The sequence below is a fragment of the Seriola dumerili genome, unplaced genomic scaffold (genome assembly GCF_002260705.1).
Source record: "Seriola dumerili isolate Sdu_G_001 unplaced genomic scaffold, Sdu_1.0 BDQW01000083.1, whole genome shotgun sequence".
Lineage (NCBI taxonomy): Eukaryota > Metazoa > Chordata > Actinopteri > Carangiformes > Carangidae > Seriola > Seriola dumerili.
In genome coordinates this window covers 422,311-448,191 of record NW_019174338.1, presented here as the reverse complement: position 1 = coordinate 448,191, position 25,881 = coordinate 422,311, and the positions used below count along the sequence as shown (strand labels likewise).

Genomic DNA, 25,881 nt, shown 5'->3' with positions numbered 1-25,881 from the left:
AAAACAAAAAAAAACATGACACCAGATGCTTCATCTGAGCGGGAGGGACATAACCATTATTATTTTAAATGTCCAAAAATAATAACCAACAACAAATGCAATAAAATAAATAAACAATAAATTAAATTGGAAAAAAACTAGGAATAGACTTTCACATATGGCATCACAGAGCAACAGGGAACACAGGCACCTTTGTTTAATAGCCATATTGACCGATTGAAGTCTTAAGAGAAAGGGGAGCAATTTATATAAGATATATATAAGAAATACAGCTTTGCACTGCCATAACACTGCTAAAATGTGGCACCATCCGACACCAAACAACACGAATGAAAATTAAAGCTTCAAATCAGGGCATAGCTGTTTTGTCGGTGCAAAACCTTTGTGTGAAAACCTGATATCTAGCAGCAATCCTGCTCTAACAACCATCCGACAGAGGCAGCAGCTTCCTCAATTTCCTTCACCGTGAAAAAGGCCTTTATACTGAAGGGTCTTAGTTAGAAACTGAATTTATAGGTGGAGCTGAATTAACTGCAAAGTGGACTTAGAAGTAGTCAAATGACGACGGGGAAGAGAAAACAACTCACACGAGTAAAACAAAATGTACATGTATATTATAGACAGTAGCCAAAACATCTTAGAAGTAGAAAGATCAAACCTGACTTAAATAAAAGAAAATTATTTTAAAAAATTTATTGGACAAAGAAATTGAAATAAATCTATAAAATGCACATAATGTATATAAGAAAAAATTGTATAAATATGCAGTTTAATTCCACATTATTATATTTCACCGTCACCTCAGGATAGATGGTCCATCAAATAGAATTGTTTTTCTAAGCTTTTCTATGCTTGACCCAATTTTTATATTTACAGACAAATAAATCACATATGCGTGGAAATAAAATATATTACACAAATAGAAAACAAACTCTGCTGAAGGAAAATAAATCCGGAAGTGGCAGAGAAGGATAAAATAAATAATGTGGAATTCATTTATTAGATACTTATTCCTCAATTCCTTTGTGCATTATTTTATTATTTTCCAATAAGTCAGGCTTGGTCTTTCAGGAGTGAGAAGATCTTTTTTTTTTTCTTTTTTTTCTGCTGAATTAGTAAAGATTACAGTAGTGCTGTTACTGATTTTGTCTACATGTAGTTAAACTTCATGGTAGGGGTGGGCGATATGACGATATTAGATCGTGAAGGATTACAACGTGAAGACGATCTTTCAAACTGCAGAGATCGTGGGATCGTCTAGGGCACATTCTATAAATTGCAGTTCTATGCTGATGCACCGACGCACCAGACGTATTGACGTCGTCAACCTGACCGACCAATCATAGCGAATTACGGGCAGTGACGCGCTTTCCTACCCGCCTCCTTGTTTGTGTGTGTAGCGGTAGCAGATGGAGAGCGATGGCTGAAAGCCAAACGGAGTCGGTCGCTAAAAAAAATTCCACCTCCATTATATGGAATCGGTTTGGATTCTCCGCAACTGATCAAGCGCAAGCAAATGTAATCTGCAAAGTTTGCACAGAAACCGTTCGCACATCGGGTGGTAACACGACGAACCAGAATGTTGTTGTTGTTTACCTTAAACTTTACGTTGTTTGCACATGCAGGCAAAACTGCGACTATATGAAATAAAATCTGTTAAGAAAGGTTCTTTGGTCTAATTTGTCTGTTTTTCTTTTTCCAATGTAAGATCGTGATAAAATCGAAATCGTGATTTTATTTTTTTAAAAATCGTGATATGATATTTTTGCCATATCGCCAAACCCCTACTTCATGGTTTTCTTAAGGACGGATCAGTTTGTGAGTTTAGCTATAAGCTCTGCCAAAACTGTCTTGGGTAATACAAAATAAAAAAACATTACCTGGGGAAAAAAGAACATTCACAATAGCAGTAGGTCACCATGAAAAGCAAGTTGAGAGTATTCATGTACTAGGTCCTCAACAAAATAAAAATCAACACTTTTACAAAACACTGGTTTTCAGTTCAAACTACATGAGGCAGGATCTATAAATTACAGTAAAAGGTCAACTGGAGATGTGAAGCTTAAAAAAAGAAAAAAAAGAAAGTCTATCTTGTTTACCGTTTACACAAAACAACAAAATGTCCGACAACAGCTAACTGAACACGCACAGAGTAAGACTTGGTAGAATGATTTAAGGAAGCTAAAAGCAGAATGAGAAAAAGGCGCCTCAGGCCTCCACAGCACTTTGCCAGTGTCATTATCTGTTTGTCCTTCGTGTAAGACTTTGAAATGATGCGGTAAAAATTCCACAGCTATTGACGTTAAAGTTCAAGTCCTCCTTTTCCCTTTTCCTCCTCGTTTCAACAACCAGCCCAACCTACAGCAGCCGTTCCTCAGCAGAAGACTAATAAGCGAAGCTGTAAACTTGCAGGAATGCTCTGTGCAGCTTGTCAACAAAGTCCAACAACATACATTGAGTCAGAGGAAAAACAAAAAGATCTCTTTTCATATTGTGTTTCCCTTATGTTTGAATTCAATGTGGGGAAATCCTTATGAGAGGTGTCACAGTTCAGAGGAAGTGCGTTTGTCTTGATGTGCTTCGTTTCACATTTTTTCCGCTCAGAGCAGTGCTCGTTTCCTCCCTGTGTCAGGACCTGTGGAAATTTCAAGGGAGTATTACTTTACCTCCTGCACATAGGTCAGGAAACATGGATCCTCTTAAGATAATTTCTCCCTTCATTAAAAATTTGTCTGTCAAAAAAAAAACAAAATTATGGTATGTGCCACAATGTTCCTCTGTCCTGCATTGTCTTAAAAAAAAGAAAAAAAAAACTTTTTCTCCAGGAGACAGAACCGTTGCTCACCACTGTCCTCTCTTCAAGGTTAAAGGAAAAATCCGCCCGGTCCTCGGGGTCATAGGTCTGTGACTTTGTTTTCTACAGCAGCGGCAATCTGTTGGAGCCTGTAACCAAGCTGCATCTTCTGAGCTGTGGAGTCCTCCTCCAGAGCTGTGATAATCTGACAGGAGGGGGAAAAAGGTGGATGATTTGCAAGGCATGTTGTCATCCATTTATAATGTGAAAGCTAACAGCTGAGGGAATATGAGGGACATCTCTGCAACTGTTTGCTAACCCCTCCCCTACATTAGCATTATTACAGGGGCTATTTGTAAGTTTTCTCTGGCATCAAACGTTGTTTCTTGCCGGGAGCAGGTGGTGGTGATAGTCACATGACAAGAGCTTCAGCCATCTTTGTGTTTACAACATAAGAGGTTATAGTACGAGCAGTGCTACGTCTTCGCGGCACATTGGAGGCTACAGTGAGTCGCTATTGTAAAGTGCCGAGAGAGGGGCCGGGGCTAGCTGGTTAGCATGCTAATTTCAGTAGATGAAAAGACATGATAGAGACAAGAGTTAACATTGGTGTTGCTTCCCACCTCTGGAGACAGCTCTTGGTGAGTAAAGGAATGAGGTTTGATGCTGAACTCGCAATGCTTCTTCAAGACTGGAAGGTTAACAGCTGTTATTGCTATGGTGGCTATGTAGCAATAGCAAAACTTACAAATAGTTCCTTTAACTTGGTACAACAGGCTTGTCAAGCTTTGGATTTAGGGACGTTTACACTCCGGCATCACCAGCCAACGTTACCCAAGCTAGCCCAATGTAAACGGAAGTAAAATGCATCTCAACTGCAGTACAAGAACCCAGACCAACAGTCATGTTTTTGTTTTGTGGTACTCACTTGATCATAGTATTTGTTGATGTACTTATACAGCTCATGTAGAGCAACAAGGCAGTTGACCTCAGCAGCATAATTCTGTTTTTGGGGGGAGTAAAAATGGAGAGGTGAAGAAAGATCAGGAGGTGGAGGCTGTGAAAAACTGCATTCTTTGCAAATTTCATTTCAAATTCTACAACTAGCTTGTTAATCAAGAGCGGGTAACGTACATGGGAGAGCTCTGCCAGAGCTGAGTTCATCTCCTGGTCACTGGCGGAGATGGTCTGACGGATGTCTGCGTAATACCTGAAGAGAGAGGGAAGGAAAGAGGAAAGGGGGAAAAAACTGCATGTAAATATTGGTGAAATTAACTTTTTGTATTTGCATTTTATTATTTTACAGTAAATAACCTGAACCATGAATTTGAAATCTAATGGTAGTATTTTACAGCAGCTGTTATACAAAGCACAGAAATCAGAACATGTGCAGTATGTACAAACAAACTGATGTAAAACTATACAACTCACAGCAGAGGATGTTTTCCTCAGGGGCCAAACTCAGTCAGAGAGAGACAAACATCGTTGCATGATGTTTTACTCACTGAGCATAAAGACTAAAGCTAAAAGTCGCTTTCCATGTATCATCCTTGGAATTCATAGTTTGCTGAGTGTTAACGCAGTGTTCAGTCATGTCATATTAACGTATTCTTCCAAACCCAGCATTTGTACAGTATGTTTGTGACCTCAGCTTTGAAGTGCTCAATATGTATTAATATATTAATATATTAATGGCACATATTTAATTTATACTTTTAATGTTGGCCAAGGGCTCGCATTTCATTCTCAACCCTGCAGAACCCAGCTCGCCTCCATCTCCCATCGCCACTATGATTCTTAACTTTTTAATCCCTTCAATCCCACACATACATAAATAAGTACTCCAGCCACACATTACGCTTCACATACAGCGCCACTTTAACGAAGCGCACAGTGGGTTTATCAGAGCTTTTTTTTTTTTTTTTTGCAAAGAGAGTAGCGAGACAAATATTAAACTTGCGAGCTGTAAAACCAAAATGAGCTGAAAGTCGGTAAAATGCTCTGTACAGCTTAGAGGAATCTGTGTATTCATCACTAGGGGCGATTACATTACACATAGGAACTGTTTCTATTGTCAATATAAACTATTAAGTATAGCAGATTTAAATATAAGCTGGGACAGCAGTTTTACTGTGCAGACGAGGTGTTTGGGTAATCATGTTTACCATCCCTTAAAGATGTGCACTGTCTCTGCTGTTTCATTTCATATGGGAAAATAGGTGACCATAGAACAGAGTTTTCTGCAGCCCATATTCTTTTTCATTTTGATAAAACTAATAAGGCTTATAAAGCTGACATATTTGCTACATAAAAATCTTGTCTAGATAAGCCTTAATACATCACCAGTGTAATGTGCAGAGTCTAATGTGCAGCAGACAGTAGTAAGTGTAGCAGTCTGCTCTCAGACCATCCATGCATGGAAGCCTCGCAGGCTTAGTCTACCCTCTGTCTAGCACTGACAGATTGTCCTAGGCCTCACTCTCTCCTTCCTTCTCTCCCTCCTCGCTCCTCCAGAGTGTTTTTTATGCCTGAGGTCAGTGGGGCGACTGGCTGCCATGCTCTCACCTCTCCACCATCTGTTTGTAGCGCGGGATGTCTCTGGCATACAGCAACTTGTTGATGGGGGAGTCCTATGCACGGGAGATAAATGGAGAAATGTGTTCTGAATATCACATAAGACAGGTAATATATGCACCAGGTACAAGACAGCTTGAGGGCTCATTACAGCCGTTGTCCTATTATTTGGTTTTACACGTTTTACAAATTCCAATTTGCAATGTCCTACAATATTAATGCTGCACTTGCATTGTGATTAACTACCATACAGTAAATTAACTCTCATTCCCGTCCCTTCCTTTATCCATATATACAGTGAACGTATTGTATACCGTGTAGTCAAGTCTTTTTTGGATAAGTTTGTTTAATAGCAGAGCCACAGTGGTGCAGAATAACACAATGCCGCGGTGTGGTCAGCTCACCCGTCCCAGTTTGTGGTCAGCGATGGTGCAAGAATCCATAAAGGTCTGGGCGATGACGGACAACACAGCATCCACGTGGTCTGAGGTCTGCACGTCAAAGATGAACTGTGGGTTCTTAAGGATATTGATCCAGAACCGCAGCGGTAAACTGTTTGGACAGAAAGGAAAGAGGACGATATACGCAGGAACCTTCGGAAGATGTTTTTGATAGATGTGATCTAAACTGGTCTGGTAGAGTCCGTGTATTCCAATTGTATCTTGTTGATTTTATGAAACACAAACATGGTATATAAAACTGTTTTCCATATGTTCTGTGTGGGTGGGCTTTACTGGAACAAGATGTTCTTCAACATTTGGATGAAATTCTATTGGTGTGTGTTTATAACTTTTCTCAGATGGCAGCGCACCAGAAGTTGGCCTGTGACCCATTTCTTGCCTCTAGCACTGTCTCATTTTACCCAAACTCCTTGTGAGCTGCTGCTGCTGCTGCTGCTGGCCAGTTACCTGTTGGTTTTCCAGATGTGGATGGTCTCGGGGTCCGTGATGTTGTGCTGCAGGGCCTGCTCATCCAACAAGTCAAAAAAGTATTTGACAGCCAGAGGTACAGGACGACTGGTGCTGAGGATCGCAGTGAATAAATCATCCACAAACTTCTGCAGTGTGCCCTGAGGAAGAGCCGAGAAAGTGAAAGAGATGAAACGACAATGAAATAAAGAAAAAACGTTTCGATTAAAGCAGCACTCGACCGACTTCACACATGAACATCAGTTTACATGCCATAAGAAGAACCGTGCTGTGAAAAACAGATGTATAATGTCCCTGGAGGAGCTTTGTCAAATCTGACAAAGTAACCCTGATGATCTTATAGTGATGTCATCAGGGTTATCTCATTTCATCGAAAGAATGTGGTCATGTAGGCAACACGTTTTCAGATACGAGCCGAGTGGCACCAGTATCAATGGATACGATTCGCATCATGTCCGTTACCTTCATGGAGAGCAGTCGTGTGAGGTAGATCTCGGGGATCGCCTTGGCTCTCTCCCCGCCCCTCTCCCTCAGACTGCCCCTCCTGTGCTTGGGCAGCTCAGACTCCTCGCTGGCTTTCACCAGATGCCAGAGCCGCACTCCTCCCTCCTCCCCATCGTCCAGCATGGGGGTCTCTGGTAGGAGGGGAGAAACAGTCGAATGAGTATATTTTTGTTGGCTCGATTGAGAACCACTGCAAGCTAAGAAAAATTCAACAAAAACTGAGGTCAAACTTAGGTTGTTTGTTCAGCTAAATTCTCAGTTTTATAATCATTATGATATTTACAGCCAAAAATTATGCAAAAAAAAAAAGAAAAAGAAAAAAAGTGATGCTTATTTTACATGCTGCTTTTCACTTCATCCCATCCACTGAACATAACATACTATATGTATACACAGTCAAACAGCGTCCTCTCCTGGTTAAACAGCTGACTGCATGAACATCTGCACTGATCATTTGCTCCAGCAGTAATTAGACCTGGATACAGCTGCTTATACATGCATGAAAAAAACATGTGGATAAAAAAGCATCTACACTGAATTCAGTTTTTGTGACTAATTGTTTTCTGCTGCCATTTATACTCCTCATACATATATGAATAAGCTTAGCATCTCACAATATATATATAGAAACAATATTTTAACCCTGTACCCAAGTCAAATAATACAGTGCGAAGTTTGCCTTTAGAAAAACTTGAGACAAAAAACGTAACGTTACTCTAAATAAAAGCTGTGTAACTGCTAACAGTCCAAGTGAATATGATTAGTGGAAAGAGGCTGTGAGAATTGCAAATCCTCAAAATTACAAGGTACTGACTCTAATGGTCATTTTGAATGCACATTTAAGACGATCCTTAACTTCACCTCCTTCCTGTTAAATTGTGCAAACCGCAGGCGTCAATATCATCATGAAAAAAAAACAAAACCCCTGTGTAAGATAAGTCAAGCTTCATCCTGCACCGCAATAACAATCCACTGAGAACTGATAAAAACTTACTGAGGATCAGCCTCACTACTGAACTAAAAACTATTTAGGGTACACCTTTCTTTGTCGGCCATGGACAATCACGGCACTATGGCTCCCTAGAAGTTCCTCTTTATATCTGTGTATATCTGAATAACACTAGTGTGTGTTAAATCTATAAGAAAAAGTGCAGGAGACTTACTTTCTCCGGGCATGTAATCATGGCTGTCATGGAGGTGATGTTTGGTGTTCCTGGGGACGAGGGCGACCGTTGCTCCATCGGGGACCTGCGATACACAGTTGCATCGCAACTTTCAGACCGCGTGATACACATCTTTCTTCTGCACATGCATGGATGAATATGTGTGTGTACTGCATGTTTGTGTGTGTCTTGCACCGACCTTGTAGTGCTGCAGTGTATTAAGGCGCTTCCACGATCCTTGTACAACTGATGTCAGATCCTCATCTGATAGGATGAGGTGACCTGCAACACCTGCACGCCACTCTGGAGGGAAACGTGTTTATGTAACATCAAGCAAATGCATATTTGTACAGATTTTAGGATCTGCTGTTACAGCACAGACATATATGACACGTGTGTTGTTCCAAATAACAGAGAAAATAATCAATTTAACTTTTGATCTCTTTTATTAATTCAGGTGCACGTGGAAAGGCCTGGTATTCTTGTATGTTTTGAATATTCACAGTCAAAATGAAAACTCGCCCACAGGTTAATGTGACGTCCTGCCCACTTATCACTACACTCAGTTGCTGAGGAGAAGCGCGATGGTGTAAAAAAACCAAAAAACCTGACTCACCAAGATGTAGTGAGTCAATGTGTGGCCTCTGGGAGAAGGATGTTCCCTTCCAGGTTTGTTCCAGGAGTTTCTCCTTCACTTGGGTGATGGTGTCGCAGTCCAAGACCTTGGCAGGTACCGTCTGGTTAGTCGTGCCTCCGCTGGCCGCCGCGGCTGGCATCACGACATTTAGTGTCTGGACAGATGAACAGAGGAGTTACTGATAGAAATGTTGCACTGTAATACATATACTACTCTGCATTATTTCAGTTTGTGGGGTGTTTCAGTGTTTGAGTGTCCAGCTGTGTACAGATGTCCATACTGGTTTGAGTGAACTTTGTCAGTGTAATTTAGTCATTCAAATTTGAAATATATATATATATTTTTAAAAGTGGTTCATAAAGTATAATACAGGATTCATTCAACTGTTCTGTTATTTTTGTTATCTGGCATAAAGTTAGTGAGATATTTTACATTTCCATTTTGTTTGGAATAAAAAAAGTGCTGGTACAGGTAAAATGAACAGTATTAAAACTAAGTGCCAAATACACAAACTTAATGTCATCAAAAATATGGAAAAGAAAAGAAAAACATGTAGAAATTTTTTTTTAGTAATGTATACAATTGATTTTCTTGCTTGTATGGTCATGACTATAAATCAATATATAACAAACCAAACAGGAGACACAGACTTCCCCCCGCCCACCACTGACACTGTGAACGTGTGTGTGTGTGTGTGTGTGTTCTCACCAGTGTGCGGTACTCCACGTCCTCTCGGAGCAGCCGGTTGTCATTCAGCGTGTACTTGGCTTTTCCTGTCACAGCATCCACAGGTCCTTTGTCCACCTGGTGCTTTATTGCTCTAAACAGCATGTAGAAGGACTCTCCTGCCGATTCCTGCTCAGGCAGAAAGATGGAAGGTCAACAATGTCCTAACACAACAACAACAACAACAACAACAACAACAACAACAACATTTTATTAAGAGACTTTACATGAGTGTCCTGACCAAATGGTCTCTCTTAACCTCTGAGAGTGGAGGACACCGCAGTGATGAGCTGAATTTCATTTGTGTTGGTTTGACTGCAGAGTTTTTGTGACACATGTTGTCAATTCAGAGTGTTTCTAACTTAACAGATGTGTCCTTTGTTTATTATCAAATTATTGATTTGTGCAAAAAAAAAAAAAAAAAACAGCAACAAAGTCATAAGTTTTAGTAGGAAATAAAAACAACAAGACAACACATCATAATACAGCTGTAAAGACTGTTAACTGTATCAGTGGTGGGTCTCCTCAATCAGGTGTGAACAGGATGAACATACCCTCAGAAAGGTGAACAGACAAATGGACATCCAGTTCGTCAGGAGCTTCTCAACCACAGATTCAGTTCTGGAGAAGGAAAAGAACATGTAAACAAATCATTTCAATACTTTGGTGTCTGTCTGATAACATAAGGTCTTAACCTTGCTCTATATGAATGTGAATGTATGTCATGATTTGGCGCTATAGAAATAAAGTGAACTGAATTGAACTACTGAGGATAAACATGACAAACTGACAAATTGATTGTCTTCCTCACCTCCTGAGCATCAGTTTGGGGTTCTTGGCCACGTACTGCTCCACTAGATCGTTAAGCAGCGTCTTCAGGATGTCTGTGAAGTACTCCAGTTTCCCGTGCAGGGCTACAGTGAGCAGAGAGGCCACGTAGGCCCGATCCCGGGGGGAAAAAGTCCGCTGGACCTCCAGAGTGTGAATAAACTGGAGAGACAATGGGAATAAGAAGATGTAAGTAAAAACCAACTTGTCTGCCTTTAACAGCAAGTCAGTGGGAAAAGTGGTGTTTTTCAGTTTATACATGAGAAACAAAAAGGTTTTCACATCCTCAAACAAACTCAATCAAAAACAATCTAGTGACTGACCTTGGTGAGAAAGAGTTTACTGTTGAGCAGGTTGGACAGCTGAACCAGCCCTTGCTCCACAGTCTGCCGTCGACTCTCAGGAACGTCCAGATCTCGCCTCAGTGGCGACTCCTGGTGGCCTGGGAAGAAAATGCGCTCGGCATACGCCCGGTAATCCAGGAATGGAATCCCTGAACCCACCAAGTCACTGGACATGTCCATCATCTCTGTCATCAGGTCTGAGGGGGGGAGGTGAAGGTGTTGAATTAACAAGCCTCAGTCTCAGAGCTGATGATATTTTCTGGAGGTTAGTAACAGAAGGTTGAGATCGTACCTGTGAACTCCTTCTTACAGCGGTCTCTCACACTGGTCTCCAGGTTCTCCAGCTGAATCTGCACCTTCTTATAGTCCCTCATGGCCTGTTTGCTCTTCCTCCTGACAAACACCAAACAACGCATAGGCAACATTTAGGTTTTAAAAACTACTGTGTCAATAAGAGGCGTAAGACAGGTATAGAAAAAAAATGACTTTTTTATGAATGAAAATCCCATTTTCAGGTAAATAACCCACAGAAAAATTATAACCGGTTGAGGACAATCTGGTTAGGCAGAGGAATTAGAAGTGAAATAACTGAAAAGTGTAAGTGTTTACCTGTATATGAGCACTATGATGAGCACAATGAGAGCCACTATGGAGGCTCCGACCCCGACTCCCACCTGGGCCTCCAGAGGAAATGTGGACTGGGGCTGGCTGTCGTACTGCACCCGGCCCAAGGAGAAGTTCAGGTTCCCCATTCTCACCTGGAGAGCGCAGAGACGAGACGTGTTGGTGTGAAACAGTTAGAAAACAATGTTGAGACAGTTTAGTATGGCAAACACACACTGTTGTTCCTTTACTGACTAAACCATTATTCTCCATCTGCTTATTCTCACCAGGGGCCCCCCGGCTGCAGTCGGGTCACGCTGAATGCAAACGTGCACTGAGTTTGAATTTTCTCTAACATTCACTCACCGTGAACTCAGGCAGACTGTCCAGGCCGTCCTGCTTCTTGCTAGCTGCCACTGACGGCTGCTGGGCCGGTGGTTCACAGTACAAGTGGTTGTGGGTCAGGGTCTTGACCGAACACACCCCCTCCCCTATCCGAGCCTCCACCTCGTGCTTGTAGATGGCTAGATCCAGGTTCTCTCCCTAGAAGAGGAAGAAACAACATGAGGTCCTGCAGGAGACTGCATTAGATGAAATGCTCACTCTGTACCATCAGCCTAATATTGTGAGTGGACAATGTGTTTTTGGATTTCAACTACACTAGAAGTGTCCCATCATTTTGATTAGTCAGAATCTGTCATTAAACTTTGTTCATATCACATCAATATTTTAAGTTGATCAACAAGGTCAAGAACAGAATGAGGACCTTAGAGCAAGCAGCTTGTGAAAGATAAGGTGTTTATAATTATGTATATTACGATTGTATGGGCTCTGTCCAAAAATTAGAGTTCCAGTTTCTTTCAACTGGGGTCACAAATGTTCAGGGGTTCAGACAAGATGGATTCAAGAAAAGATTCAAAACAAGACTGAGATTTCACAAAATTGTTGAGACTCCAACCCTAACCTTTTAGTATTGGCACTTGTTTGTCTTGACTTAGGACCAGTTGTCCTGCTTGGGACTTGTTGGTCTTGACTTGGAACAGGCTGGTCTTGAGTTGGTCCCTGTTGTTCTAAACTCAGGCCCTTACAACTGATCTTAGATCATCTGCACCATTCAGGGCGTGTTTGGGAAAGTGTCGGTAACTTTAACACACTGAGTAAAGAGAGGAAAGTCTCAGCTGTAGATGTATAAACGAGTACTGACACCCACCTCAACAGAGATGATGCTGCCGGGTTTGTGGTGGTACGGTTTGCTGGGGTCATTCTGGTTCAGCGAGTAGAGCTTCGGGTTGGACTCATAGCTGAAAGCTTCATTCCCCACAGTGCTGAAGTCAAAATGGAGGCTGTCCAGCAGGAAATGAACTTTGACCCCGGCTCTCCTGGCCTCTGGACCCACCGCCGGGGTCGGACACATGATGAGGGAGGAGCTGTTCACCGTGCAGCGAGACTCGTACTGGAGGAGAGTACAGGAACAATGAAATGATAAAAAACACACGTCATAGGATGATACATTTACCTCTCTGTGTGATTATATATCCACACCTGTTTGACATGACAGAGAGCCCCCTCAGGACAGTCTGCGTCTGGGACGATCCTCCTCCATCTCCTCAGCGGACCCTGGTGATCCTGTCCTCTGGTCAGGCTTTCCTCATTCCTCCTACTGATGCTCCTTCTCCTCCTGGGAGGGAGAGTATCAGGAGGACTGAGGGTGACCCGCATTTTAGGCTGTTGGACCACATCCAGGTTCTGACCGGACACTCTGATGATCCTGCCTCCACTGCAGAGGAGTGACAGAAAATCTCATGTTAAGTTACTACTCTCCTTCTATTGTTCGTCATAGTTTAAGTGTTGATATGGCGCACTGCCGCTTTCAAAAGACATAGTTGATTGACACCAGTATATTTTTGAGATTTCTAATTTTGAAACGGCGGACGCTTCATTCGTTATTTAAATCTTCTGATGTGGCGTTGTGATCTCACAGGAGCCTTATTAACCGTAAATGCTTTTCTGCACAACAAACAGGTTCCGGGTTTATACAGTAAAGTCACTGGGAACAAAAAGGCCGAGATCAGGGCGAGTCCAGCAGCATCAAAGCTGTCGCTACAGTTTTATAGTCAGCAGTAAAAGTCCAAATATGGCTTCCTCTGGAGAATCACAATATTCCCTTGTAGTAGATAATTAGGGGGAATTTTCAGTTTTACATTTGCATTGGCACAGGTGTGGAACTTACAGTATCTAATCACATATGTAAATAAAAGTAAAGGTGACAAATAGTAGTGAACCATAAATTCAACGCCAATAAATAAGTAAATAAGTAGATAGTCAGTGTATTTGGGTGTAGGCCTCTGTAATTGTTGTATTATTGTCTTTGGGACTTGTGCTTCACAGATGTGGACTTTTTCCACTCAAGGTTTCAGGTTTCACTCAAATGGCCAATTAAAGAATAAAATATCATAAAAATGTGTTCAGGCCTTTTCCAATAGTTAGATTTAGAAAATTCTCTTTCCAGAAACAGTGTCATCGTTACTCGGGACAATCCACACAGAACATAATGTCGACAGTGTTCAGTGGAAATAATAAAGAAATAGTCCTTATATAAAAACCATTAACAGTGCCCCCCCCCCCCCAAATGTACTTGGTTACATTCCACCACTGCACCTGAGGAAGCTTTTGGACGGAGCAGCAGTCGTGATGTTGGGGTTGGGGGTGTAATGATACACCAGACCCTGCAGGTGGCGCTCTGCCCCACCAAACCGCACAGTGATGCCGTGTTCTCCAGTTCTGTTACTGCCTTTGGTCAGACAGCTGATCTGATCCTCATGGATGTTCAGCCTGAGTGAAAAACGTTTTACATTTTTAACCAATTTAAGGACATTTTCTCCCACAAACGATCATATAAAACAGTTGAATGCATCATCTGTTTACATGATAATGAAGTTCATGGTTAATTAGAGGCACTTACACCATACACGGAATTCCTCCAATGAGGACGCTGACTTCACTTGGGTGTCCAGTCCTCAGTCTCCGACCTCTGATGGTAAGAGACGAGCCCCCCGCCTTGGGCCCTCTCTGGGGGAAGATGCTGCTCAGTACGGGATCCTGATAATGAAGAGACGAGGATAAGAAGAAGAGAAACAAAGGATGAGATGCAAAGATGAAAGAGAAAGAGAAAAAAAAGTATAATCAATAATCTGATACTAAGCGGGGTGATTTATTGGCAAGATAAATAAGACACCAGGGCATTCTGGGAAACACTAGAGGGTTGCCTCACAGGCAGCCAGTAAAACAATTAATCTGCTTGTCACTTGGGCCTATTAATTAAGACTGTTGTCAAACCTACAGACCTTTTACAGTAATGTAATGTAGGAGATGAGTTGCAGTGGTCCACTTAACATTTCACACGGCACAAGCTCAAGTGAAACCTAATTAACAAAAGCACATCGGAGCTGTCGTTTCTTTGATTAGTCAGAAATCATCTGCGAGAGCGAGAGCACTTTTTTTTATTTCTTGGATGAACAAACGTGGACATTAAACATTTACATTTCTGGACTGTTAAAACCATTCATTCATTCTTGGTGCTTCCCTGAAGTTGTACTCGACTGCTGACAAATCACATTTGTATCACATTCTCCTAATGAGGCGGTTCAGGATTAAGTTTTTAAAGAATACCAAGGGGACCCCCGTCTCAGCGAGGTCTTGGTCCGTCTGCTTTGGTCCACACCCAGGAGTGATTACTGTGTTCTCACATACAGAACGTAACTGGAGCAAACTCAAGGGAAAAACATGCCAGAAATCAAAACAAGGGCTGCCTGTGAACTGGGTGTAAAAAATACCCTGGAGATGTCTTTGTTTTCAAAATGCTTGTTTAATTGCTCCTGTGTAGTTATAAACTCCTGCAGGGCCGAGGCGGGCGAGCTGACAGGGTGTTTGAGTCATTTTTGGAGATAATCAGTGCATCTGCATGTACTTCAGTAACAGGTTGAAGTTGGCTTTCTGCTGTAACCTGATTTAACACCATGTAAACAAGGAACCCTGTTTTCCTATTTGTGGTAGGGATTTAGAGGAACGTGATTTCCCCTGATAGATTTCTATTTGAGCAAGAAAAAATACGTGTAACTGTGTTTTATTAATGTTCCTCTCCAGACATATTTTAAACTATGTAAAAAATACTCTGCTATGATCAATATTTTGTTTAACATGGTTTTCCAACCTAAAAAGTGACCAAAAAAAAGGGAAACTGGGGCTGGAAGCACATCTACGCTTACTTCCTCATTGAGATTTCTGGATCAGGCGCCACCTACCACCGCTGCTGCTGCTTGTGCTACGTTGACAGGTGTAAGAGCAGAGAGCATCAAGACCATCAAGACATCATCCAGACTCAGATGAGGAGTCTGTTGAGACTAAAATTGGCGGCTAGCAGACATATCAGAACAGTTAGCACAGTTAGCATCTTTTATTTGTTTATGTTGTTAGTTAGCTTGTAACTGGCAGTGACTGACACAGTGTTAGTGGTTGTGCTAATGCAAACTCTCATTCCCTGTACTGTTTTGGGTTTATTTTGCCCCGCCCCCCGCCCCCACGAGTTGACAGGATTGGTTGGGTTAGGTTATATGAGGTATGAAACCCTGGCTGTCTGAATCTGTTATTATGAGACTGTCATTGTTTCACTGCAGTTCCAAGGTAGAAATGCACAGTCATGGCACTGACTGATTATTTCTCTCATGTTATGTCTTGTATTATATAGAAATTTCAAATCTTCATTGGAGGGTTTCTTTAAATCAGACAAATAAATGAATAAAAATTAGGAGACAGTGTCTTGTATCACTACTGCAGTTGAAAAATGTAACTATGTTCTCCCAAAATAAGGTTGGGGGTCAGAGGAGAAATCTGATTGTTGACCTTCTGCACATATATGTAGATTTACAGTAACCAGGTGATTATGGTGCATGTGAAGGTAATGTCTGATTTCTCAGAGTAACCTAGTTTCGTGTACGTAAAACACACTGACTGCTGTGTTTACCTGGAAGCTGAAGATCTGAGCCGACAGTCCGAGACCTCCTCCCCTCACTTTCACTGAGGCCTGGCCGCTCTTCTCTCCTCCGCTGCTTGTTGTCTCACACACGATCCTACAAGATAAAGACGTGAGGTTGTTACAGTTTTAAAAAAAAAAAAAAAAAAAGGTGGAAAATATTTCACAAGCAGTCTATGTTCAGGTGTAGCGCTGCCTTGCCTGGAGGAGACTTCATATCTGCTGTGGATGACGCTGCAGGGGATCCCGGCGACTGTGACTGAGTTCTGGATGTCTTCAGCTCTCTGCCCGAGGTTGGAGCCTGAAATAGTCACTACTGTCCCTCCCTCTACAGGACCGGATACTGGGTCCAGCTGAAACACCAGAGGACCCAAAGTATGAAATGTATATCCTGCGCTGTTCTTGAGTTACTGCATTAAACAAGATCGCAGTCCAAACACACGACACAGTAACACAGCACCAAGCCAACGTAATGCCTCAGATAATGTGCCATGAAGATGGGTGTTTAGTAGGGATTTGGTCAATATCATTCATGGAACTGGGTCTATGCTTGGCTGCAGTCACTGTATTGATAAGAATCTAATATAGTGTAAAAATTCCCTCATTTATTTGCCTCTTCAATATTGTATGTTTTACTCCACTGCATTTATTTTACAGCTAAAGATATTACTTACTTTGCAGATTAAGGATTCACAAACAAAACATATGATAAAGTTGATAAAAATGATAAACTTAATGACATATGATGCATTGTTACACATTTATGCCCAACAGTATATGTAGTAAAACGTCTCTCCCCTCATTCCCTGTCATCTCTCTGCTTCCTATCCAATAATAAAACACAAACAAATGATACTGGAGACAGAATCAATGAAAACAAAGTCAACAGTAAAAATTCACTTGTGTGGCACAAAGTGTGGCCAGGGTGTGGCCAGTTCGATGTTTCATTAGGTTTCATCCTGAGCTGTATTTTGAATGAAAAGGAATGAAGGGTTTGGAGTTGATGGATAAGTCTGTTCTGATGTGTCTGTTTTTACCAAGCTGCAAGTAAAACTCTCCCTCCCTCCCTCCCTCCACTCAAAAATATAATTTGCTTATTGTTCAGTTTGATATTTGAGCTTCACTGTGCAGAACGATGTATGTGTGTGTGTGTGATATACATATATCTGCTGAAGGGGAGAGTTTCTCTAATGCCTTGAATCAGAGTTTGACCCACCAACAGGATTCTGTGACATCACAACTTCTCTGGAAGCCAATCGTGGTCCGGTATCAAACTTGCACGAGTGTAACGTGCTAACTTGAAGCCTCCGATGTGATGTCTTGTGACAAAATACAAGTAACGTCTTGTATTTAGTAGTTAAACCTTTGAAATGAATAATATTTGCATATTCATAGACTGGATTTTTCTGTGAGGGAGAAGGAATAACTGTCATTTCTACTATTTCTAACTCATGAAATGATCCTTTTTGGTAGGAAAAAAAAAAATATCAGAAGTTATCATTCCAAGCAGAGTATTTTTTTTTCCAAACTTACTTAAAATTACTTAAAAGTGCAAGTTTTTCTCAACTCAAACAAAAGCAGTTCCTGGTAAGTTTGACACAGAGTTGGTGCAGGAAATGGAAACATCCATGTTGCAAGTTTGGGAACACAGGAGACTGTAAAACCAGTCCAGCAGTGATGATGTACATTCACATCACATCATCACAACTGTCCAGACAGTGACTATTTACAGCACGAAAACACACACAGAACTAAAATCACTATGTTTAAGTCTACTATTTCTCTCAAAAGCAAAAAAAAAAAGTGGTAAGAAATTCTTACAAAGTGAATGACAGGTGCAGGGCAGGTGTGTTTGATCTCATCGGTGCAGGAGTCTTGGTACACGCAACGAGAGCTGGCAGCCCCCCCACACCAAACACAGCCATACTTAGGGTCGGCAGTGCGACACCGGCTGCAGTCTGACCGCCCCACTGAACAATTGAACAGAGTCACTGCAACAAGGGAGAGAAAGAAAAACTGTGAGGATTTTATGTTAAATACGTATATATAAAATATGTTCCCATTAATATGTGTAAACACATGATGTCTCTCACATGCAGAAAGAACACAAGGATAAACACCCACCATACAGATCGTCGGCGCTGTCGATGAGGAAGTTGTTTTTCCTCCTCACGTTGATCATGGCTGGGTATTCCTCCATCCGGACAGAGTAGGCATACTGAAACACAGCGGTGCACAGTAAAAACACCATGAGCATGTGACATAGTATATGAGCTGATGTTATGCACAGCCGTAGCAGTTCATCTATGTGTCAAATTATCTGGTCATGAGAGATAACGAAACGCACTCATGCAAACACAAACATACAGAATCAAGACACGACAGTTTACTGATTTTTGTGAGTGCGGCCGGCCACTGCTTCATTGGTCTAATATGGGACCGGTTGTGACCCGTTGATTCATAGTGATTATTTATGAATGCTACCACAAAAATGGAGTTTAGTGCATAAGATTGAGACAGACAATCCGATCAGCTGTCCATCTTCAACAGTTCATGAAAGCATATCCTTGTTGCACAATGGTGCCTCAAATTATGTAAAGACAACTCATGAAAAACGGTGCATTTACCGGCACAGTCGGAGTCACGAATTTTACATTTCAAGACTGATGCATAAACGGAAGAGGATCTGGGTAGCTGACATGGGACTAGTAGCCACAGTGGTTAGGACGACAAAGAAAAGAGTAGCATCTAAAGTTAATTTAAATTATCTGCTGAAAATCAGAGAACAATGATGCTGAAATACTGGACACGCTACTTATATAAAGCTTTGTTTCTTTAAGTTTAAAAATGTCCATGTATGAAAAACTGAACATACAATCACTTAGTTAAAACATGGCATTAACAGGGAGCTGTAAATTAATACATAGTGTATCCTTGTCTGTACCTCCAGTCTTGAAGACTTAAATCACATTGAGTTAATTGAATACATTCATTTTCTGACCTGGTGCGGTTGGCAGGTGATAAAGAAGACTGATGGCTGTGTGGCATCCGGCATCACGGAGGCATCCACCACCACTGGCTGGTTCTCAATGTCCAGCACACACTCGTAGTCAAAATTCTCATCCTGGATGAACACCACACACACACACACACACACACACATACACATACACATACACATACACACACACACACACACACACACACACACAAGAAAAAAATAAATAAAATTTTGACCTTTCTCAGGCGGGATACAGTCAGTTGGCGACTGATCATTTTCATTATCACAAGACCACACTGTCACTGCAAAAGCTGCAATTCATATTTAGGATAAAAAGAAATCCCTGTGGTCTTTTCTCTTTTTTTTTTAAAGACTTTTTTTTTTGGCATTTCTGTCGTTTTTTATAGTGATAGTAGAGACAGACACGAAAGTCACGGGAGAGAGAGAGAAAGAATGACATGCAGAAAATGGTCCATGCTGCTGCGATGAGGACTCAGCCTCAGCGCACTCTTACCAAGTATTTACTCTGTACCCATCACCCAGCAGAATCACTTGAATGTGTTTGTACAATATGTTTCTAAACCTGATAAGATAAGATAAGAATCTTAAAAAAGATAAATAGATAAATATTTTTGTATAGTAATCTCATCATCCTTTAACTCCAACGTATAAAATGAACATGAATTCAACTTAACTATAGTCTTATTCTACTAAGGCAAGGTGCTGTTGACCCTAGGGATGGTTACATTACCTGAAACAGGTTCAGATGTTGTCCCACCAGCGTGATTTTCCTCTCCACGTTGACAGGGAGGAGAGAGGAATCCTGAACTCTCTCCACACATGGACATTCCTGATGATACATTATTAATCATTATAGTAAGACATGTCCACTAATAGGAAAAGAAAATGCAGCCATACATAAAAGACCTACATCTGGATTCATTCTGTTGTAAATGGCCAACACTATGTGGACACCTGTTCTGTGAACGTCTCATTTAATAACCATGGGCAAAAATGGAATTAGAAATATGTATTGCTGTTATGCTTTTAAGCCCGGTTCATGTTCCTGTTCATACCAGAGATGTTTGAAGAGGTTCAGGTCTGTGCAGGTCATTCAAGTTCTTACATCATGAGCTTAACAAATTTCTAAATAATCATTGATAAACTCATGATAAAATGTCAAAGGGTTTCACTGAACTGTTGATATCTCCTTGGACTGGAACAGAGGGAACCATCAGAATCGGCCTCAGATAATCACTCCTCCAAACCAAAACATTACAGTTGGTACCAGGTTTAAGGGCAGACAGCCTCCTCCCATCCACCAAATCTAGATTCTGCACAGAAATCTAACAAACTGAGACGGTCCACATACTGTTGGTCGTATAACGTAGAGGATATAATCAAACTAAAATCATTTTTGATTTGGATTCTGTAAAGAAAGTTGAATTTTTCTCTATGAAAACAAAGGACTGCAAAGAAAATGGGAAACATAAAAAAAAAAGGAGAAAAACTAGGCAACAAAAACACGCCACAACAAAACGCACGAGCAAAACACAAGAAGAGACTCGACTTCATAAACAAAGGGAGAGCATGCTAGCTATCCCCTTAGCTAGTAGGACAAGATGTATGTTCTGGGTGTGTGCGACATTATCATCTGCAGCTAGCATTGAATGAGGTGAACAGGAATGATATGGAGAGGGTGGACAAGTCAATAAAATCTGTCAGTGCCTTCAATTTCTCAGTTCCATCCTCACATCTGAAATTACATTGATTGTGTGTCAGTCATGTCTTGTTGACAGCACAGCTAATAAAGATAACCTGGCCCTCCAAATAGTATATAATGGGTTAATTATTGAGCTTTGGAGGGGTTAGGAGGTGGAATTTGTTACCTCTGTACTGACCAGGCTAACTGTTATAGGAAGGAGGAAACCAGAGGAAACCTCTGTGGAAAATTCGGCTCCAGTTAAAAACCTCCTTTTGTTTTGACTGTAGCTTCATATTTAACAGACAGAGACGGAAGTGGTATCAAACCTCTCACCTGACTTTCAACAAGAAAACAAATCTAGTTTCTCACGGTGACCGCGCCAACATTTCTACAACTAGCTGCACACACGACTTCTCCACTCACCAGGAAATAAGAGTCAGTCGAAGAGTCTGATTGGTAGTTTGCTGCAGAGTCAGAGTTGGGGTCATCAACCGTTTTAGGCGATTGTGTGTAGATGACCGAGTTTTCGCTGGCACCTTCAACAGATGAACCTGTTACAGAGTCCACCTCAGTCTCTCCCTCTGGCTTCTCCCACTCACTCAACCATGGAGGCGAGTCAGCCTCTTTAGGGTCCTTATCATCACTGATAGAAAGGTCAATTAGAAGGGCCTCTTCGCTGGAGGTAGTCGAGCTTACGTCGGAGGAAGAGCCCACCGCTTCACCAGACAGATCTAAAAATCTAAGGTCAGAATCTACCTGGCCACTAGTACTGCTGGGTAATGTAGTGTGGAGAGTTTCATCAGTGATATCTAAGGTGTCAGTGTCGTCACCCTCTGAAAAACCTCTCGTGGTGGCACCATTTCCCTCTGTCGTTCTCTCGGCATCAGAAAGGGACCCGTCTACGGTGATGACATCCGTGTGGACGGTGGTGGCCTGGGTCCTGACAAAGGGGGAAGTTGTGGGCAGGGTAAAGGGTGCTGTAGATTCAGCATTAGGGGTGGTGTTAGGTGTCACTGTGGTGGCAGTTGAAAGGGCAGCTGCTGTGGTTGGGGTAGGTATTTCTGTGGGTGGTGGCTGTGTTGTTGTTGTTGTTGTTGTTGTGGGGGTTGTGGTTGTTGCTGTTGCTGTTGTTGTTGTTGTTGTTGTAGCAGCCCGGACAGTGGGGGGTAAAGGGGTCAGGTTTCTGGTGGGTGGTGGGATGGTGGGTGTTGGCGGTTTGAACTTGATGATGAAGTAGCACAAGAAGGCAAGCGAGGAAAGGAAAAGGGCAAGAAAAAAAGCAGGGGAGGAGACAATATTAGGATAAAACAAAAAGGTATGTAAATACATTAAGAAGCAACTTATGGGTGACATTAAGAAAAGGATTCATGGTAAAAATAAAATAAAAAAAAAAAACAATTAAAACGGCAAACAGAAAAAAACAAACACTGCACCAAACACAGCAAACAGACAGCACATGCACAGACTAATACGTACACCACGGTGCACAGTGCAGTGTGATCGATGCTTAACCAAACAAACCTAATGCTTTTAAGTTTCATTACACAGCGTTTCTCTTAAATATACAACAAATACAACCCTGAAATCCACATATCCAAATCCAATCCAAATCCTTCCTTTTCACACTTAAGGTGGACTCACGTTTCGGTTGTAGATAGTGACTCCTTGGCTGCAGGTGTGTTTGTGTGTGCAGAGATGCTGGTGGATGCACCAGTTACACCCCCAGCGACTGCTAACACACCCTTGGCATCTTTGCAAAGCACAAAGCAGGGGTGCAGGTGGAACGACAAAACAAATCATGACAGAAAATTAGTGACCGTAAAAATGTTGTCTATATCTATACTTCTAGTACCACTACTGTCTATGCTTTGCTGTTGTTGCACTTGCACTTCCTGTGATCTTTCTACTTTCCACTTGATATTCATAAAGGCTGCTCTGTATCAGGAAGGAATAATTTAACTTGCAGTAAAGTCTTTAAATTAAAACCTGTTTAACACATATTTGGCAATCCTGAATTTGTCAAAACAACAATGCACTGCTGTAGTTATGAATGAAATCTAATCTAAATCTAATCTTCAAATGTTACAAACCTAAAATAACTTATCAGACCTGCTAACCCATAATATATTTTGCTAGAGTAGATCTGATACTAAGTGTTGAGTGACGTGATGTGTGTGTGCGCGTGTGTGTGTGTGTGTGTGTGTGTGTGTGTGTGTGTGTGCACTCACGGTCTGCGTCCAGAGAGCTCCTGAACCAAGCTGCAGTTGTAGAAGGTGAATTCTGTCTCTGCCACTGTCACATTTATGAAACGCAGCGACAGGGTCACCATCACGAATTCTGCAATCAAACAAATCAGTATTATCAGTATAATCTGACCAACCTTTCTGCCATGAAAGCATTACAACGCTGCTTTTTGTAAATTTCCAATTTGTGATTTGCGTTACAGATTTAAAAACATGTTTCTTGTACCCAACTATTGTATGTTTTGTGTATACTGAAGTAAACGGACCCATTTGCTACAGTTGCTGACCAAATACAAAGATACTCACCATCTCCATGGCCAATGGGGGGAAGACTGCTGGCATCAGGGGTGGAGCATGTTACACCAGTGTTAGTGAGTGACGCAGGAGTTTCTGTGTCCTGGAAAAAGCAAGAGTAGAACTCTCTCTTTCGTAGACTGGGGAGGCCCTCTACTGACACTGTGATCTGTGGGAGGGGAAACAGAGAAAAAAAAATAAGAAAAAGATGGTGTAATGTGTAAGCTGTATGAATTCAAGACAAACTACGACATGCAACAGGTTTTGCATGTACTGCCCACTCTCCCTCCCCCAGCATTACATCAGTTTTCTCCCCGCGGCTGATGTTGTAGAGGCTGAGGTGCTGAATACTGAGGCACTGCTGCGTCTGGTTGAAACTCCACAACCACTGACCCTGCAGAGCCCCTCGCTGGCACTCCCAGCGCTGACCACACCTGAAATAACCAAAGAGAAGTAAGGCAGAGAAAGCTGCAGAGTGAATGCATGAGAGCACTTCTTTTTTATTTATTTTTTTTTTTAAACAACACATGCACACTGACACACCTTCCCTCCAAGACACACCAGCCACAATAGGGATCTTTGGCAGACAGACAGGACTGACAGTCCAGGTGATCTCCACATTCTGCCACTGGACGCTTCTCTACCTGGAAACGACAGAAACGTGAGGGTCAGTATTCAGAGGCATATTTCTGTGGTGGATACCAGTGGTACTTGTCTCTTAATTCCACATTTCTGCTGTAGTAGACTACTGAAGCACAAGTTCAGTTAAATGGTTTTTTAAAATAATAAATAATAAAAGGGCTGCTGCATTATCAATAATATATTTTTCATTTTTCAAACTCACCTGCTAAATTCTTAACATGATTGCTCAGCTCACTCAGTCAGTGTTTCTATAACCTTGTCATAAGCAATTCAAAGAAATCTGAGTCCTTCACTGAGACCTTATAAAGGACCTTTAACGTACCTAAGAGCGCCTTGGATTTCTATGATTGCCAACCACAATGTTATCTTACAAACTGACTGGTTAGGCTGAGAGAGCTTGATAACCATTCTCCACATTTTATGTGTCACTCTCTTTCTTTTTTTGTTGCTTTTATTGTTTGCAAGAACATAACAAATGACATAATATCAAATGACCACTAATAGATGATAATCAGAGGGCTACCTAGCTCACCCGGATAGCTATAGACCGCTACAGACAATTTAATATCAATGAGTGTGACTTTTTCTCTTTTTTTTACATTAGGCCAACTTTAAGTTAATTGTGCGGCTGAATGAAAAAGTAACATTAGCCTTCTAAACCATCCAAATTAAACTTTGCCATACTTTACTATAGATAGCTCACCTATAGTTAGATTGTCTCAGCTTCAATTTTAACCATGTATTTTTTCAGAAAAGTTACTAATTCCTGTGTTAAGCTCCATTATTCCATAATATTACCTGTTTATGTTACCTTTTTTGCATCTAGCCTCTTTCAGGGCGTTAGCTTAACTACAACTTAGTGCTCTTGCAGCTAAAGTACAGTCCACAGTCTATCATGCTAGTTAGCTAAAATTAGCGAGGCTAGCTTATAATGCCAGCTTTTTGTTCCAACGCTATCTAGTCCTAAACATATGAATGTTGAATGTAACTTGAGGCTGCAGGTCCACATTTGGATTAAGATGTTCAGTGGTTTAGAAGTGACACAACCCATTCAATGTGTAGACCAGCAGTTTCCCAAATCCATTTATCAGCTTCTACAGCTACCCACACAGAGACACTCTATAGGGAGTGTGCCAAGACAATGGAGGCCACTTTCTCTGATCAATACGATTGTTATGTCTGACCTTACACCTCCTGCTGACTGTTGTACCCATCACAGTGGGGTTAGTGACCTTTGACCTTGACAGCCAGCTGGCCTCTCTGTTTCCTTTTATGCTCTTTGCCTCTTATTCTTTTATCCTCTTTTTCAGTGAGAGAGACGCAGCTTGAGGAAGTATCAAAGCCCGAAAAACTCTGACAGACAACATTGTGTGACGATGAATGACAAGCCATGTTCAGTCTCGTGTATGGAGACATCTGGGCGAGGGGCTGGATGGACAGGCTCACCAAAACGGCTACGGCTGTCTATACATCTGTTGAGTAGTTTTAACGTAAAATACATAAAACCTGTGAACGTTTACTTACTAACATTGACTGCTGGATTCCACATTCTGCTTATTTATATATTTCACAGAAAATGATACTACAACTCCCTCAAACTGTTTAGTTGCATCCTTTGTAGACTTACACTAGTTTTGGTCATGATGTAGATGTGTGCTCCATTCTGATCCAATACAAGGTCACTGTTAATGGGTGAGTTAGGATGGATCGTTGTGTTCGCATATACCTCCACCGTGCCATCCTGGCCAAGATAAACCTGAAAAACAGAAGACGATTCAGAAATTGTGGTATATGTGACATATAATAAATATCACTAGCAAAGGATTTGTATCTTTAGACCGGCATTTTTAGACAAAAGCTGCATG

At 41.5% G+C, this 25,881-nt stretch overlaps 1 protein-coding gene across 1 annotated transcript in view; it reads right to left on the bottom strand.

Annotated features, from left to right (window-relative positions):
* Positions 1–1,733: 1,733 nt before the first annotated feature.
* LOC111221308 (plexin-B1-like) overlaps positions 1,734–25,881 on the bottom strand; it is a 64,871-nt gene continuing 40,723 nt past the window's right edge. Inside the window, exons 5-38 of the mRNA XM_022744663.1 lie at positions 25,644–25,772; positions 23,918–24,018; positions 23,676–23,808; positions 23,387–23,543; positions 23,066–23,174; positions 22,479–22,587; positions 21,261–22,058; positions 19,884–19,982; positions 19,133–19,255; positions 18,256–18,349; positions 17,953–18,122; positions 16,333–16,484; positions 16,123–16,228; positions 14,065–14,201; positions 13,761–13,934; positions 12,645–12,879; positions 12,313–12,555; positions 11,469–11,645; positions 11,109–11,257; positions 10,792–10,892; positions 10,479–10,696; positions 10,139–10,317; positions 9,882–9,948; positions 9,310–9,456; positions 8,581–8,755; positions 8,164–8,267; positions 7,965–8,049; positions 6,760–6,932; positions 6,277–6,437; positions 5,773–5,920; positions 5,360–5,424; positions 3,929–4,004; positions 3,723–3,797; positions 1,734–2,999 (exon numbers count right to left, since the gene is read on the bottom strand). Coding sequence (XP_022600384.1) covers positions 2,895–2,999; positions 3,723–3,797; positions 3,929–4,004; positions 5,360–5,424; positions 5,773–5,920; positions 6,277–6,437; positions 6,760–6,932; positions 7,965–8,049; positions 8,164–8,267; positions 8,581–8,755; positions 9,310–9,456; positions 9,882–9,948; positions 10,139–10,317; positions 10,479–10,696; positions 10,792–10,892; positions 11,109–11,257; positions 11,469–11,645; positions 12,313–12,555; positions 12,645–12,879; positions 13,761–13,934; positions 14,065–14,201; positions 16,123–16,228; positions 16,333–16,484; positions 17,953–18,122; positions 18,256–18,349; positions 19,133–19,255; positions 19,884–19,982; positions 21,261–22,058; positions 22,479–22,587; positions 23,066–23,174; positions 23,387–23,543; positions 23,676–23,808; positions 23,918–24,018; positions 25,644–25,772 — 5,274 coding nt within the window. The 3' untranslated portion in view covers positions 1,734–2,894. The remainder of the gene's footprint in view (positions 3,000–3,722; positions 3,798–3,928; positions 4,005–5,359; positions 5,425–5,772; positions 5,921–6,276; positions 6,438–6,759; positions 6,933–7,964; positions 8,050–8,163; positions 8,268–8,580; positions 8,756–9,309; positions 9,457–9,881; positions 9,949–10,138; positions 10,318–10,478; positions 10,697–10,791; positions 10,893–11,108; positions 11,258–11,468; positions 11,646–12,312; positions 12,556–12,644; positions 12,880–13,760; positions 13,935–14,064; positions 14,202–16,122; positions 16,229–16,332; positions 16,485–17,952; positions 18,123–18,255; positions 18,350–19,132; positions 19,256–19,883; positions 19,983–21,260; positions 22,059–22,478; positions 22,588–23,065; positions 23,175–23,386; positions 23,544–23,675; positions 23,809–23,917; positions 24,019–25,643; positions 25,773–25,881) is intronic.